General features: G+C 54.9%; 3 protein-coding genes across 12 annotated transcripts; all 3 read right to left on the bottom strand.

Annotated features, from left to right (window-relative positions):
- Positions 1 to 437: 437 nt before the first annotated feature.
- On the bottom strand, positions 438 to 2,171 carry LSM04_008975 (uncharacterized protein; the record flags this gene model as incomplete). Its single annotated transcript, XM_067329930.1, has 1 exon — positions 438 to 2,171. The coding sequence occupies one exon, from the start codon at positions 2,169 to 2,171 to the stop codon at positions 438 to 440; it is 1,734 nt and encodes a 577-aa protein (XP_067191309.1).
- A 1-nt stretch (position 2,172) lies between these two features.
- On the bottom strand, positions 2,173 to 6,515 carry LSM04_007576 (uncharacterized protein; the record flags this gene model as incomplete). Of its 5 annotated transcripts, none has more annotated exons than XM_067329928.1 (2): positions 2,173 to 2,658; positions 2,697 to 6,515. In XM_067329928.1, 2 exons carry the CDS (start codon positions 6,513 to 6,515, stop codon positions 2,173 to 2,175), a joined length of 4,305 nt encoding a protein of 1,434 aa, XP_067191270.1. The 5 variants fall into 5 exon arrangements, with proteins under 5 accessions (XP_067191270.1, XP_067191271.1, XP_067191269.1 ...); XM_067329929.1 differs by lacking the exon at positions 2,697 to 6,515 and having other exon boundaries at positions 2,173 to 2,560; positions 2,605 to 2,624; XM_067329927.1 differs by lacking the exon at positions 2,173 to 2,658 and having other exon boundaries at positions 2,869 to 2,897; positions 2,939 to 6,515.
- A 2,885-nt stretch (positions 6,516 to 9,400) lies between these two features.
- Positions 9,401 to 14,508, bottom strand: LSM04_004646 (uncharacterized protein; the record flags this gene model as incomplete). 6 transcript variants are annotated; one of them, XM_067329922.1, is made up of 2 exons in its annotated part: positions 9,401 to 9,429; positions 9,468 to 14,508. In XM_067329922.1, the coding sequence occupies 2 exons, from the start codon at positions 14,506 to 14,508 to the stop codon at positions 9,401 to 9,403; spliced, it is 5,070 nt and encodes a 1,689-aa protein (XP_067191185.1). The 6 variants fall into 6 exon arrangements, with proteins under 6 accessions (XP_067191185.1, XP_067191186.1, XP_067191184.1 ...); XM_067329923.1 differs by having other exon boundaries at positions 9,468 to 10,629; XM_067329921.1 differs by having other exon boundaries at positions 9,468 to 10,035.
- Between the last annotated feature and the right edge of the window lies 1 nt (position 14,509).

Raw genomic sequence — 14,509 nt, 5'->3', positions numbered from 1 at the left:
CAGAAAGAAATCTTCTCTCTCCTTTTCTTATGTGTTTATTGTCTTTACTGAAAGAACTTGCAAAAAAAAAAATGCAGGGAAATAGAAACAAATCGCAAGCAAATGTCTGCAATTGTCAACGGTAGGATAATGAACATAGAGCAATTAGAACCATTTATCTTGTGTGAACTTAATTGTTTAACAAACATATTTGTGTCAGTGAAAAAAAAAGAAAAACACTGCGTAGAATCCCCATAAAACTCCTTTTCATCCTTATACAACCATCACAGAATGATAAAAATAAAGATATATAAAAATTAAAGAAAAAAGAAATACAGAGAAATCAGAAAGAAAGAACGAAAGAAAAATACCACCTAATTCCCTTTTTTACCGCCATCTTGTTCTTAAGTCATGCTACTCAAATAGTGGTTAAAACGGCTTCTTCACATTCAGCTAAGTTATTCTACCGTTTCCAGGGTAGTACAGACCTCGTTCAAAACCCCTGATGTACAAATAAACGTATTTTGGCTGCGTGAAAGTGCATCCACCAGCATCTTCACACTCAACTGAAGGTTCCTGATCTCTTTACTATCATTTTCGTTCATTTCGTACGCTTCATCAAGGGCAGCGCGGAGCGCATCCATCTCCGATTTCTCTTGGGGAATATCACCACCCGCACTGGAGTTTCGCATTTGTGACGAGCGAAGTCTTTCCAATTCTGCCTGAACTTCGTAAAGAGAACGCTCGGTATCGTGGCATTTCTGCACAGCTTCCTCTTCAGAGACGCGAGCATCCTGCAAAAGTTCCACAAGCTCTTCAAGTTTTTTAAGCGAATCACTCACCTCTTCGGATTTAACATCGCGTTCTGCAGCCACTTCATCAATTAACGCCTGCGCTTCTTCTCTCTGATCAACAATTTCTTTACGCAGCGCTTCTATCAATTTATCTTTATCCAGTAATGCTGCTTCTGCTTCACGCAGGGAATTTTTAAGTTGCTCCAGATTCTCTCTCAGTTCTCCAGAAATCAATTCGTCCTTAGACTGCACATCACGAAGACCATCCAACTGCTCCTTTAAAAGACCAACGACTACTTCGTGATCCTTCTGCTCTTCCTTTTGTACCTCTTGCAACTCAAACATATCTTGTTCTATCGCTGCAAGTCTTTCAACGGCAGCCTTTTCACCCTCTCGAGCTTTTTCAAACTTCGCAACAAAGTCATCCAATTGTACAATGACATTACTTAGCTCATCACGCTTGTCACTAAGCTCGTCCATGAGCCCTTCAATACGCTCATTAAACATCTCAAGCTGCGTATTCTTCTCATCAATAAGAAGCTCAGAGTAACGCAGCTTTTCGCGCAATTCCGTTATCTCATCTCTACCTTTCTCAGCATCCTCCAGCTTCCCCGCAGTAGAACTAAGTTCCTCCAAAAATATACATTTCTCCGCTTCCTTCTTCGCAAGCTCCTCCACCAGCTTCTCGTTCTCTGCCTCCTTCTGTGCGAGGTCGTCAGCCAGCTTCTCGTTCTCTGCCTCCTTCTGTGCGAGTTCCTCCAGAAGCCTTTCATTCTCTTGTTCATGGTTCTCCAAAGTACGGCTGTGTTCATTGTTCTCCTGAGCCGCAAGAAGTCGCAGTTCCTCAAGTTCCTGTTCACGTTCCCTCAGGGCCTCCACCGCTTCCTTCTCCGCAGCTTGTGCTGCCGCACTTGTTTCCATAAAATTCTCTAGCATGTCCAGCACACTGGCATTTTCAGGTGAGGCAGCATTCAAAGCATCCAATGCATTTCTTAACTTTTCTTCCATAGAATCAAACTCCTTCATAAGCTTCTCATTCTCTGCCTCCTTCTGTGCGAGGTCGCCAGCCAGCTTCTCGTTCACTGCCTCTTTCTGTGCGAGGTCGCCAGCCAGCTTGTCCTTGGCGGCACGCTCTGTATTCAGTTCTTCCAGAGTAACGGAGTATATGGGTTCTCTTAGTATCGCTTCAGGGTCAGTAGTGTTTTCAGGGAGGGAGCGCGGCAATTGTAGGTTTGCGCTGTGGCCCAAGTCCTGGTCCGAGAGTCGCTGTAGCTGCCGTGCCTCCCGTTGCGCACGGTGTGCAGCGAGTTCTGCCTCCTGTGCGACCAGTTTCGCTTCATAACCGGCACGCACATCATCCATGTCCTTGGCGTATTCCTCCTTCATTGCATCCATCATGTCACGTGTGGTGGTGCGAATTCTCTCCCCTATCGTGTTCCTTCTGCACCTCGGCCTCGGCTGCAGCAAGCCTTGCCTCAAGGTCGTTAAGGCGATCCATTGCAGCATTATTGGACTGCTCCATGGCGGCAAGATCCTCCGCGAGCTTCTCATTCTCTGCCTCCTTCTGTGCGAGGTCCCTGGCAAGGTTCTCATTTGCGCTAGACATGGCTTCTGCAGCGTCGCGCAGTTGCTGCAGCTCTTCAAGAGCCTTGTCGAGTCCATCCTTCTCACGATGGCGCTTGCCGTAGAGAGCCATGACATTGCGGAACGGGAACTCTGCTAGGCGCCGGTCAATCTCTTCTTTGGTGATGTCCGCGTCATGCGTGACGGCGAAGTCCACGTGCAAACTTCCGAGAGCAAACGTTGGCTGACCGATGGCTTCTGCATCCACGTGGCACGCTGCTGCGGCATCCGTCACAAATGCTTGCCGGAGCGCCTCCGGTTTCTCTTTACCACAACGTCCCACTCATCGCCATCGAATACCTTCACATGCTGTGTCGTCACCTGATCATTCCCTCTTACGGGTGCAGCCCACCGCTCGTCATGTGCCTTGAGGTCCGCAATCTCAGCGTCCCGAGAAGAGAGCAGTGCAGCGAGGGCAGCGTTCTCGCCCTCCAATGCCTTCAATTGCACGAGAACATCCGCAAGTTCGCCCTCAACCACGTCCATGTTTTCTGCGGCCACCTCTTCCATTTCAGCTGCACGATCCTCCAGCTCGCGGCAACGCCCACCGAATCGATCGACAGAGTCCTTCGCCTCCTGCTGCAGGGCATCATTCTGCGCCACCTTCTCAACAAGTTCTTCAGCAAGCTGTTCATTTGCAACACGCTGCTGGTTCAGCTCATCCATTGTCACGCAGTATACCGGCTCACTTGCCAAAATCTCTGGATCCACAGGATGCTCCGCCCCCTGTGCAGGTGGCAGGAACGTCGTGGGCACCTCCAGCTGACCGTCGCTATCACGCAACCCCAGAGCCTCACAGCGCTTACGGCGGAACGCCGCAGCCTCAGCAGCCAGCTTCTCGTTCTCTGCCTCCTTCTGTGCGAGGTCGTCAGCCAGCTTCTCGTTCTCTGCCTCCTTCTGTGCGAGTTCCTCCAGAAGCCTTTCATTCTCTTGTTCATGGTTCTCCAAAGTACGGCTGTGTTCATTGTTCTCCTGAGCCGCAAGAAGTCGCAGTTCCTCAAGTTCCTGTTCACGTTCCCTCAGGGCCTCCACCGCTTCCTTCTCCGCAGCTTGTGCTGCCGCACTTGTTTCCATAAAATTCTCTAGCATGTCCAGCACACTAGCATTTTCAGGTGAGGCAGCATTCAAAGCATCCAATGCATTTCTTAACTTTTCTTCCATAGAATCAAACTCCTTCATAAGCTTCTCATTCTCTGCCTCCTTCTGTGCGAGGTCGTCAGCCAGCTTCTCGTTCTCTGCCTCCTTCTGTGCGAGTTCCTCCAGAAGCCTTTCATTCTCTTGTTCATGGTTCTCCAAAGTACGGCTGTGTTCATTGTTCTCCTGAGCCGCAAGAAGTCGCAGTTCCTCAAGTTCCTGTTCACGTTCCCTCAGGGCCTCCACCGCTTCCTTCTCCGCAGCTTGTGCTGCCGCACTTGTTTCCATAAAATTCTCTAGCATGTCCAGCACACTAGCATTTTCAGGTGAGGCAGCATTCAAAGCATCCAATGCATTTCTTAACTTTTCTTCCATAGAATCAAACTCCTTCATAAGCTTCTCATTCTCTGCCTCCTTCTGTGCGAGGTCGTCAGCCAGCTTCTCGTTCTCTGCCTCCTTCTGTGCGAGTTCCTCCAGAAGCCTTTCATTCTCTTGTTCATGGTTCTCCAAAGTACGGCTGTGTTCATTGTTCTCCTGAGCCGCAAGAAGTCGCAGTTCCTCAAGTTCCTGTTCACGTTCCCTCAGGGCCTCCACCGCTTCCTTCTCCGCAGCTTGTGCTGCCGCACTTGTTTCCATAAAATTCTCTAGCATGTCCAGCACACTAGCATTTTCAGGTGAGGCAGCATTCAAAGCATCCAATGCATTTCTTAACTTTTCTTCCATAGAATCAAACTCCTTCATAAGCTTCTCATTCTCTGCCTCCTTCTGTGCGAGGTCGCCAGCCAGCTTCTCGTTCTCTGCCTCCTTCTGTGCGAGGTCGTCAGCCAGCTTCTCGTTCTCTGCCTCCTTCTGTGCGAGGTCGTCAGCCAGCTTCTCGTTCTCTGCTTCCTTCTGTGCGAGGTCGTCAGCCAGCTTCTCGTTCTCTGCTTCCTTCTGTGCGAGGTCGCCAGCCAGCTTCTCGTTCTCTGCCTCCTTCTGTGCGAGGTCGTCAGCCAGCTTCTCGTTCTCTGCCTCCTTCTGTGCGAGGTCGTCAGCCAGCTTCTCGTTCTCTGCTTCCTTCTGTGCGAGGTCGTCAGCCAGCTTCTCGTTCTCTGCCTCCTTCTGTGCGAGGTCACCAGCCAGCTTCTCGTTCTCTGCCTCCTTCTGTGCGAGGTCGTCAGCCAGCTTCTCGTTCTCTGCCTCCTTCTGTGCGAGGTCGTCAGCCAGCTTCTCGTTCTCTGCCTCCTTCTGTGCGAGTTCCTCCAGAAGCCTTTCATTCTCTTGTTCATGGTTCTCCAAAGTACGGCTGTGTTCATTGTTCTCCTGAGCCGCAAGAAGTCGCAGTTCCTCAAGTTCCTGTTCACGTTCCCTCAGGGCCTCCACCGCTTCCTTCTCCGCAGCTTGTGCTGCCGCACTTGTTTCCATAAAATTCTCTAGCATGTCCAGCACACTGGCATTTTCAGGTGAGGCAGCATTCAAAGCATCCAATGCATTTCTTAACTTTTCTTCCATAGAATCAAACTCCTTCATAAGCTTCTCATTCTCTGCCTCCTTCTGTGCGAGGTCGTCAGCCAGCTTCTCGTTCACTGCCTCCTTCTGTGCGAGGTCGCCAGCCAGCTTCTCGTTCTCTGCCTCCTTCTGTGCGAGGTCGCCAGCCAGCTTCTCGTTCTCTGCCTCCTTCTGTGCGAGGTCGTCAGCCAGCTTCTCGTTCACTGCCTCCTTCTGTGCGAGGTCGTCAGCCAGCTTCTCGTTCTCTGCCTCCTTCTGTGCGAGGTCGTCAGCCAGCTTCTCGTTCTCTGCTTCTTTCTGTGCGAGGTCGCCAGCCAGCTTGTCCTTGGCGGCACGCTCTGTATTCAGTTCTTCCAGAGTAACGGAGTATATGGGTTCTCTTAGTATCACTTCAGGGTCAGTAGTGTTTTCAGGGAGGGAGCGCGGCAATTGTAGGTTTGCGCTGTGGCCCAAGTCCTGGTCCGAGAGTCGCTGTAGCTGCCGTGCCTCCCGTTGCGCACGGTGTGCAGCGAGTTCTGCCTCCTGTGCGACCAGTTTCGCTTCATAACCGGCACGCACATCATCCATGTCCTTGGCGTATTCCTCCTTCATTGCATCCATCATGTCACGTGTGGTGGTGCGAATTCTCTCCCCCCTATCGTGTTCCTTCTGCACCTCGGCCTCGGCTGCAGCAAGCCTTGCCTCAAGGTCGTTAAGGCGATCCATTGCAGCATTATTGGACTGCTCCATGGCGGCAAGATCCTCCGCGAGCTTCTCATTCTCTGCCTCCTTCTGTGCGAGGTCCCTGGCAAGGTTCTCATTTGCGCTAGACATGGCTTCTGCAGCGTCGCGCAGTTGCTGCAGCTCTTCAAGAGCCTTGTCGAGTCCATCCTTCTCACGATGGCGCTTGCCGTAGAGAGCCATGACATTGCGGAACGGGAACTCTGCTAGGCGCCGGTCAATCTCTTCTTTGGTGATGTCCGCGTCATGCGTGACGGCGAAGTCCACGTGCAAACTTCCGAGAGCAAACGTTGGCTGACCGATGGCTTCTGCATCCACGTGGCACGCTGCTGCGGCATCCGTCACAAATGCTTGCCGGAGCGCCTCCGGTTTCTCTTTTACCACAACGTCCCACTCATCGCCATCGAATACCTTCACATGCTGTGTCGTCACCTGATCATTCCCTCTTACGGGTGCAGCCCACCGCTCGTCATGTGCCTTGAGGTCCGCAATCTCAGCGTCCCGAGAAGAGAGCAGTGCAGCGAGGGCAGCGTTCTCGCCCTCCAATGCCTTCAACTGCACGAGAACATCCGCAAGTTCGCCCTCAACCACGTCCATGTTTTCTGCGGCCACCTCTTCCATTTCAGCTGCACGATCCTCCAGCTCGCGGCAACGCCCACCGAATCGATCGACAGAGTCCTTCGCCTCCTGCTGCAGGGCATCATTCTGCGCCACCTTCTCAACAAGTTCTTCAGCAAGCTGTTCATTTGCAACACGCTGCTGGTTCAGCTCATCCATTGTCACGCAGTATACCGGCTCACTTGCCAAAATCTCTGGATCCACAGGATGCTCCGCCCCCTGTGCAGGTGGCAGGAACGTCGTGGGCACCTCCAGCTGACCGTCGCTATCACGCAACCCCAGAGCCTCACAGCGCTTACGGCGGAACGCCGCAGCCTCAGCAGCCAGCTTCTCGTTCTCTGCCTCCTTCTGTGCGAGGTCGTCAGCCAGCTTCTCGTTCTCTGCCTCCTTCTGTGCGAGGTCGTCAGCCAGCTTCTCGTTCACTGCTTCTTTCTGTGCGAGGTCGTCAGCCAGCTTCTCGTTCACTGCCTCCTTCTGTGCGAGGTCGTCAGCCAGCTTCTCGTTCTCTGCCTCCTTCTGTGCGAGGTCGTCAGCCAGCTTCTCGTTCTCTGCTTCTTTCTGTGCGAGGTCGTCAGCCAGCTTCTCGTTCTCTGCCTCCTTCTGTGCGAGGTCGTCAGCCAGCTTCTCGTTCACTGCCTCCTTCTGTGCGAGGTCGTCAGCCAGCTTCTCTTTCTCTGCCTCCTTCTGTGCGAGGTCGTCAGCCAGCTTCTCGTTCTCTGCCTCCTTCTGTGCGAGGTCGTCAGCCAGCTTCTCGTTCTCTGCTTCTTTCTGTGCGAGGTCGTCAGCCAGCTTCTCTTTCTCTGCCTCCTTCTGTGCGAGGTCGTCAGCCAGCTTCTCGTTCACTGCCTCCTTCTGTGCGAGGTCGTCAGCCAGCTTCTCGTTCTCTGCCTCCTTCTGTGCGAGGTCGTCAGCCAGCTTCTCGTTCTCTGCTTCTTTCTGTGCGAGGTCGTCAGCCAGCTTCTCGTTCACTGCCTCCTTCTGTGCGAGGTCGTCAGCCAGCTTCTCGTTCTCTGCCTCCTTCTGTGCGAGGTCGTCAGCCAGCTTCTCTTTCTCTGCCTCCTTCTGTGCGAGGTCGTCAGCCAGCTTCTCGTTCTCTGCCTCCTTCTGTGCGAGGTCGTCAGCCAGCTTCTCGTTCTCTGCCTCCTTCTGTGCGAGGTCGTCAGCCAGCTTCTCTTTCTCTGCCTCCTTCTGTGCGAGGTCGTCAGCCAGCTTCTCTTTCTCTGCCTCCTTCTGTGCGAGGTCGTCAGCCAGCTTCTCGTTCTCTGCCTCCTTCTGTGCGAGGTCGTCAGCCAGCTTCTCGTTCTCTGCTTCCTTCTGTGCGAGGTCGTCAGCCAGCTTCTCGTTCACTGCCTCCTTCTGTGCGAGGTCGTCAGCCAGCTTCTCGTTCTCTGCCTCCTTCTGTGCGAGGTCGTCAGCCAGCTTCTCGTTCTCTGCTTCTTTCTGTGCGAGGTCGTCAGCCAGCTTCTCTTCTCTGCCTCCTTCTGTGCGAGGTCGTCAGCCAGCTTCTCGTTCTCTGCCTCCTTCTGTGCGAGGTCGTCAGCCAGCTTCTCGTTCTCTGCCTCCTTCTGTGCGAGGTCGTCAGCCAGCTTCTCGTTCTCTGCCTCCTTCTGTGCGAGGTCGTCAGCCAGCTTCTCGTTCTCTGCCTCCTTCTGTGCGAGGTCGTCAGCCAGCTTCTCTTTCTCTGCCTCCTTCTGTGCGAGGTCGTCAGCCAGCTTCTCGTTCTCTGCCTCCTTCTGTGCGAGGTCGTCAGCCAGCTTCTCGTTCTCTGCCTCCTTCTGTGCGAGGTCGTCAGCCAGCTTCTCGTTCTCTGCTTCTTTCTGTGCGAGGTCGTCAGCCAGCTTCTCGTTCTCTGCCTCCTTCTGTGCGAGGTCGTCAGCCAGCTTCTCGTTCTCTGCCTCCTTCTGTGCGAGGTCGTCAGCCAGCTTCTCGTTCTCTGCCTCCTTCTGTGCGAGGTCGTCAGCCAGCTTCTCTTTCTCTGCCTCCTTCTGTGCGAGGTCGTCAGCCAGCTTCTCGTTCTCTGCTTCCTTCTGTGCGAGGTCGTCAGCCAGCTTCTCGTTCTCTGCTTCTTTCTGTGCGAGGTCGTCAGCCAGCTTCTCTTTCTCTGCCTCCTTCTGTGCGAGGTCGTCAGCCAGCTTCTCGTTCTCTGCCTCCTTCTGTGCGAGGTCGTCAGCCAGCTTCTCGTTCTCTGCTTCTTTCTGTGCGAGGTCGTCAGCCAGCTTCTCGTTCTCTGCCTCCTTCTGTGCGAGGTCGTCAGCCAGCTTCTCTTTCTCTGCCTCCTTCTGTGCGAGGTCGTCAGCCAGCTTCTCGTTCTCTGCCTCCTTCTGTGCGAGGTCGTCAGCCAGCTTCTCGTTCTCTGCTTCTTTCTGTGCGAGGTCGTCAGCCAGCTTCTCGTTCTCTGCCTCCTTCTGTGCGAGGTCGTCAGCCAGCTTCTCTTTCTCTGCCTCCTTCTGTGCGAGGTCGTCAGCCAGCTTCTCGTTCTCCCCTTCTGTGCGAGGTCGTCAGCCAGCTTCTCTTTCTCTGCCTCCTTCTGTGCGAGGTCGTCAGCCAGCTTCTCGTTCTCTGCTTCCTTCTGTGCGAGGTCGTCAGCCAGCTTCTCGTTCTCTGCCTCCTTCTGTGCGAGGTCGTCAGCCAGCTTCTCTTTCTCTGCCTCCTTCTGTGCGAGGTCGTCAGCCAGCTTCTCGTTCTCTGCCTCCTTCTGTGCGAGGTCGTCAGCCAGCTTCTCTTTCTCTGCCTCCTTCTGTGCGAGGTCGTCAGCCAGCTTCTCGTTCACTGCTTCTTTCTGTGCGAGGTCGTCAGCCAGCTTCTCGTTCTCTGCTTCTTTCTGTGCGAGGTCGTCAGCCAGCTTCTCTTTCTCTGCCTCCTTCTGTGCGAGGTCGTCAGCCAGCTTCTCGTTCTCTGCCTCCTTCTGTGCGAGGTCGTCAGCCAGCTTCTCGTTCTCTGCTTCTTTCTGTGCGAGGTCGTCAGCCAGCTTCTCGTTCTCTGCTTCTTTCTGTGCGAGGTCGTCAGCCAGCTTCTCGTTCTCTGCCTCCTTCTGTGCGAGGTCGTCAGCCAGCTTCTCGTTCTCTGCTTCCTTCTGTGCGAGGTCGCCAGCCAGCTTGTCCTTGGCGGCACGCTCTGTATTCAGTTCTTCCAGAGTAACGGAGTATATGGGTTCTCTTAGTATCGCTTCAGGGTCAGTGGTGTTTTCAGGGAGGGAGCGCGGCAATTGTAGGTTTGCGCTGTGGCCCAAGTCCTGGTCCGAGAGTCGCTGTAGCTGCCGTGCCTCCCGTTGCGCACGGTGTGCAGCGAGTTCTGCCTCCTGTGCGACCAGTTTCGCTTCATAACCGGCACGCACATCATCCATGTCCTTGGCGTATTCCTCCTTCATTGCATCCATCATGTCACGTGTGGTGGTGCGAATTCTCTCCCCCCTATCGTGTTCCTTCTGCACCTCGGCCTCGGCTGCAGCAAGCCTTGCCTCAAGGTCGTTAAGGCGATCCATTGCAGCATTATTGGACTGCTCCATGGCGGCAAGATCCTCCGCGAGCTTCTCGTTCTCTGCCTCCTTCTGTGCGAGGTCCCTGGCAAGGTTCTCATTTGCGCTAGACATGGCTTCTGCAGCGTCGCGCAGTTGCTGCAGCTCTTCAAGAGCCTTGTCGAGTCCATCCTTCTCACGATGGCGCTTGCCGTAGAGAGCCATGACATTGCGGAACGGGAACTCTGCTAGGCGCCGGTCAATCTCTTCTTTGGTGATGTCCGCGTCATGCGTGACGGCGAAGTCCACGTGCAAACTTCCGAGAGCAAACGTTGGCTGACCGATGGCTTCTGCATCCACGTGGCACGCTGCTGCGGCATCCGTCACAAATGCTTGCCGGAGCGCCTCCGGTTTCTCTTTTACCACAACGTCCCACTCATCGCCATCGAATACCTTCACATGCTGTGTCGTCACCTGATCATTCCCTCTTACGGGTGCAGCCCACCGCTCGTCATGTGCCTTGAGGTCCGCAATCTCAGCGTCCCGAGAAGAGAGCAGTGCAGCGAGGGCAGCGTTCTCGCCCTCCAATGCCTTCAACTGCACGAGAACATCCGCAAGTTCGCCCTCAACCACGTCCATGTTTTCTGCGGCCACCTCTTCCATTTCAGCTGCACGATCCTCCAGCTCGCGGCAACGCCCACCGAATCGATCGACAGAGTCCTTCGCCTCCTGCTGCAGGGCATCATTCTGCGCCACCTTCTCAACAAGTTCTTCAGCAAGCTGTTCATTTGCAACACGCTGCTGGTTCAGCTCATCCATTGTCACGCAGTATACCGGCTCACTTGCCAAAATCTCTGGATCCACAGGATGCTCCGCCCCCTGTGCAGGTGGCAGGAACGTCGTGGGCACCTCCAGCTGACCGTCGCTATCACGCAACCCCAGAGCCTCACAGCGCTTACGGCGGAACGCCGCAGCCTCAGCAGCCAGCTTCTCGTTCTCTGCCTCCTTCTGTGCGAGGTCGCCAGCCAGCTTCTCGTTCTCTGCCTCCTTCTGTGCGAGGTCGTCAGCCAGCTTCTCGTTCTCTGCCTCCTTCTGTGCGAGGTCGTCAGCCAGCTTCTCGTTCTCTGCCTCCTTCTGTGCGAGGTCGCCAGCCAGCTTCTCGTTCTCTGCCTCCTTCTGTGCGAGGTCGTCAGCCAGCTTCTCGTTCTCTGCTTCCTTCTGTGCGAGGTCGCCAGCCAGCTTCTCGTTCTCTGCCTCCTTCTGTGCGAGGTCGTCAGCCAGCTTCTCGTTCACTGCTTCTTTCTGTGCGAGGTCGTCAGCCAGCTTCTCGTTCTCTGCCTCCTTCTGTGCGAGGTCGTCAGCCAGCTTCTCGTTCACTGCTTCTTTCTGTGCGAGGTCGTCAGCCAGCTTCTCGTTCACTGCTTCTTTCTGTGCGAGGTCGTCAGCCAGCTTCTCGTTCTCTGCCTCCTTCTGTGCGAGGTCGTCAGCCAGCTTCTCGTTCTCTGCCTCCTTCTGTGCGAGGTCGTCAGCCAGCTTCTCGTTCACTGCTTCTTTCTGTGCGAGGTCGTCAGCCAGCTTCTCGTTCTCTGCTTCTTTCTGTGCGAGGTCGTCAGCCAGCTTCTCGTTCTCTGCCTCCTTCTGTGCGAGGTCGTCAGCCAGCTTCTCGTTCTCTGCTTCTTTCTGTGCGAGGTCGCCAGCCAGCTTGTCCTTGGCGGCACGCTCTGTATTCAGTTCTTCCAGAGTAACGGAGTATATGGGTTCTCTTAGTATCGCTTCAGGGTCAGTGGTGTTTTCAGGGAGGGAGCGCGGCAATTTTAGGTTTGCGCTGTGGCCCAAGTCCTGGTCCGAGAGTCGCTGTAGCTGCCGTGCCTCCCGTTGCGCACGGTGTGCAGCGAGTTCTGCCTCCTGTGCGACCAGTTTCGCTTCATAACCGGCACGCACATCATCCATGTCCTTGGCGTATTCCTCCTTCATTGCATCCATCATGTCACGTGTGGTGGTGCGAATTCTCTCCCCCCTATCGTGTTCCTTCTGCACCTCGGCCTCGGCTGCAGCAAGCCTTGCCTCAAGGTCGTTAAGGCGATCCATTGCAGCATTATTGGACTGCTCCATGGCGGCAAGATCCTCCGCGAGCTTCTCGTTCACTGCCTCCTTCTGTGCGAGGTCGTCAGCCAGCTTCTCGTTCTCTGCCTCCTTCTGTGCGAGGTCGTCAGCCAGCTTCTCGTTCTCTGCCTCCTTCTGTGCGAGGTCGTCAGCCAGCTTCTCTTTCTCTGCCTCCTTCTGTGCGAGGTCGTCAGCCAGCTTCTCTTTCTCTGCCTCCTTCTGTGCGAGGTCGTCAGCCAGCTTCTCGTTCTCTGCCTCCTTCTGTGCGAGGTCGTCAGCCAGCTTCTCGTTCTCTGCCTCCTTCTGTGCGAGGTCGTCAGCCAGCTTCTCGTTCACTGCTTCTTTCTGTGCGAGGTCGTCAGCCAGCTTCTCGTTCTCTGCCTCCTTCTGTGCGAGGTCGTCAGCCAGCTTCTCGTTCACTGCTTCTTTCTGTGCGAGGTCGTCAGCCAGCTTCTCGTTCACTGCCTCCTTCTGTGCGAGGTCGTCAGCCAGCTTCTCGTTCACTGCTTCTTTCTGTGCGAGGTCGTCAGCCAGCTTCTCGTTCACTGCTTCTTTCTGTGCGAGGTCGTCAGCCAGCTTCTCGTTCTCTGCCTCCTTCTGTGCGAGGTCGTCAGCCAGCTTCTCGTTCTCTGCCTCCTTCTGTGCGAGGTCGTCAGCCAGCTTCTCGTTCACTGCTTCTTTCTGTGCGAGGTCGTCAGCCAGCTTCTCGTTCTCTGCCTCCTTCTGTGCGAGGTCGTCAGCCAGCTTCTCGTTCACTGCTTCTTTCTGTGCGAGGTCGTCAGCCAGCTTCTCGTTCACTGCTTCTTTCTGTGCGAGGTCGTCAGCCAGCTTCTCGTTCTCTGCCTCCTTCTGTGCGAGGTCGTCAGCCAGCTTCTCGTTCACTGCTTCTTTCTGTGCGAGGTCGTCAGCCAGCTTCTCGTTCACTGCCTCCTTCTGTGCGAGGTCGTCAGCCAGCTTCTCGTTCTCTGCCTCCTTCTGTGCGAGGTCGTCAGCCAGCTTCTCGTTCTCTGCCTCCTTCTGTGCGAGGTCGTCAGCCAGCTTCTCGTTCACTGCTTCTTTCTGTGCGAGGTCGTCAGCCAGCTTCTCGTTCACTGCTTCTTTCTGTGCGAGGTCGTCAGCCAGCTTCTCGTTCACTGCTTCTTTCTGTGCGAGGTCGTCAGCCAGCTTCTCGTTCACTGCTTCTTTCTGTGCGAGGTCGTCAGCCAGCTTCTCGTTCACTGCCTCCTTCTGTGCGAGGTCGTCAGCCAGCTTCTCGTTCACTGCTTCTTTCTGTGCGAGGTCGTCAGCCAGCTTCTCGTTCTCTGCTTCTTTCTGTGCGAGGTCGTCAGCCAGCTTCTCGTTCTCTGCCTCCTTCTGTGCGAGGTCGTCAGCCAGCTTCTCGTTCTCTGCTTCCTTCTGTGCGAGGTCGTCAGCCAGCTTGTCCTTGGCGGCACGCTCTGTATTCAGTTCTTCCAGAGTAACGGAGTATATGGGTTCTCTTAGTATCGCTTCAGGGTCAGTGGTGTTTTCAGGGAGGGAGCGCGGCAATTGTAGGTTTGCGCTGTGGCCCAAGTCCTGGTCCGAGAGTCGCTGTAGCTGCCGTGCCTCCCGTTGCGCACGGTGTGCAGCGAGTTCTGCCTCCTGTGCGACCAGTTTCGCTTCATAACCGGCACGCACATCATCCATGTCCTTGGCGTATTCCTCCTTCATTGCATCCATCATGTCACGTGTGGTGGTGCGAATTCTCTCCCCCCTATCGTGTTCCTTCTGCACCTCGGCCTCGGCTGCAGCAAGCCTTGCCTCAAGGTCGTTAAGGCGATCCATTGCAGCATTATTGGACTGCTCCATGGCGGCAAGATCCTCCGCGAGCTTCTCATTCTCTGCCTCCTTCTGTGCGAGGTCCCTGGCAAGGTTCTCATTTGCGCTAGACATGGCTTCTGCAGCGTCGCGCAGTTGCTGCAGCTCTTCAAGAGCCTTGTCGAGTCCATCCTTCTCACGATGGCGCTTGCCGTAGAGAGCCATGACATTGCGGAACGGGAACTCTGCTAGGCGCCGGTCAATCTCTTCTTTGGTGATGTCCGCGTCATGCGTGACGGCGAAGTCCACGTGCAAACTTCCGAGAGCAAACGTTGGCTGACCGATGGCTTCTGCATCCACGTGGCACGCTGCTGCGGCATCCGTCACAAATGCTTGCCGGAGCGCCTCCGGTTTCTCTTTTACCACAACGTCCCACTCATCGCCATCGAATACCTTCACATGCTGTGTCGTCACCTGATCATTCCCTCTTACGGGTGCAGCCCACCGCTCGTCATGTGCCTTGAGGTCCGCAATCTCAGCGTACCGAGAAGAGAGCAGTGCAGCGAGGGCAGCGTTCTCGCCCTCCAATGCCTTCAACTGCACGAGAACATCCGCAAGTTCGCCCTCAACCACGTCCATGTTTTCTGCGGCCACCTCTTCCATTTCAGCTGCACGATCCTCCAGCTCGCGGCAACGCCCACCGAATCGATCGACAGAGTCCTTCGCCTCCTGCTGCAGGGCATCATTCTGCGCCACCTTCTCAACAAGTTCTTCAGCAAGCTGTTCATTTGCAACACGCTGCTGGTTCAGCTCATCCATT

The sequence above is a fragment of the Trypanosoma melophagium genome (genome assembly GCF_022059095.1).
Source record: "Trypanosoma melophagium isolate St. Kilda chromosome Unknown ctg24segment1, whole genome shotgun sequence".
Classification (NCBI taxonomy): domain Eukaryota; phylum Euglenozoa; class Kinetoplastea; order Trypanosomatida; family Trypanosomatidae; genus Trypanosoma; species Trypanosoma melophagium.
The sequence above is the reverse complement of the archived record's forward strand: the minus strand, read 5'-3'. Positions and strand labels throughout refer to the sequence as shown.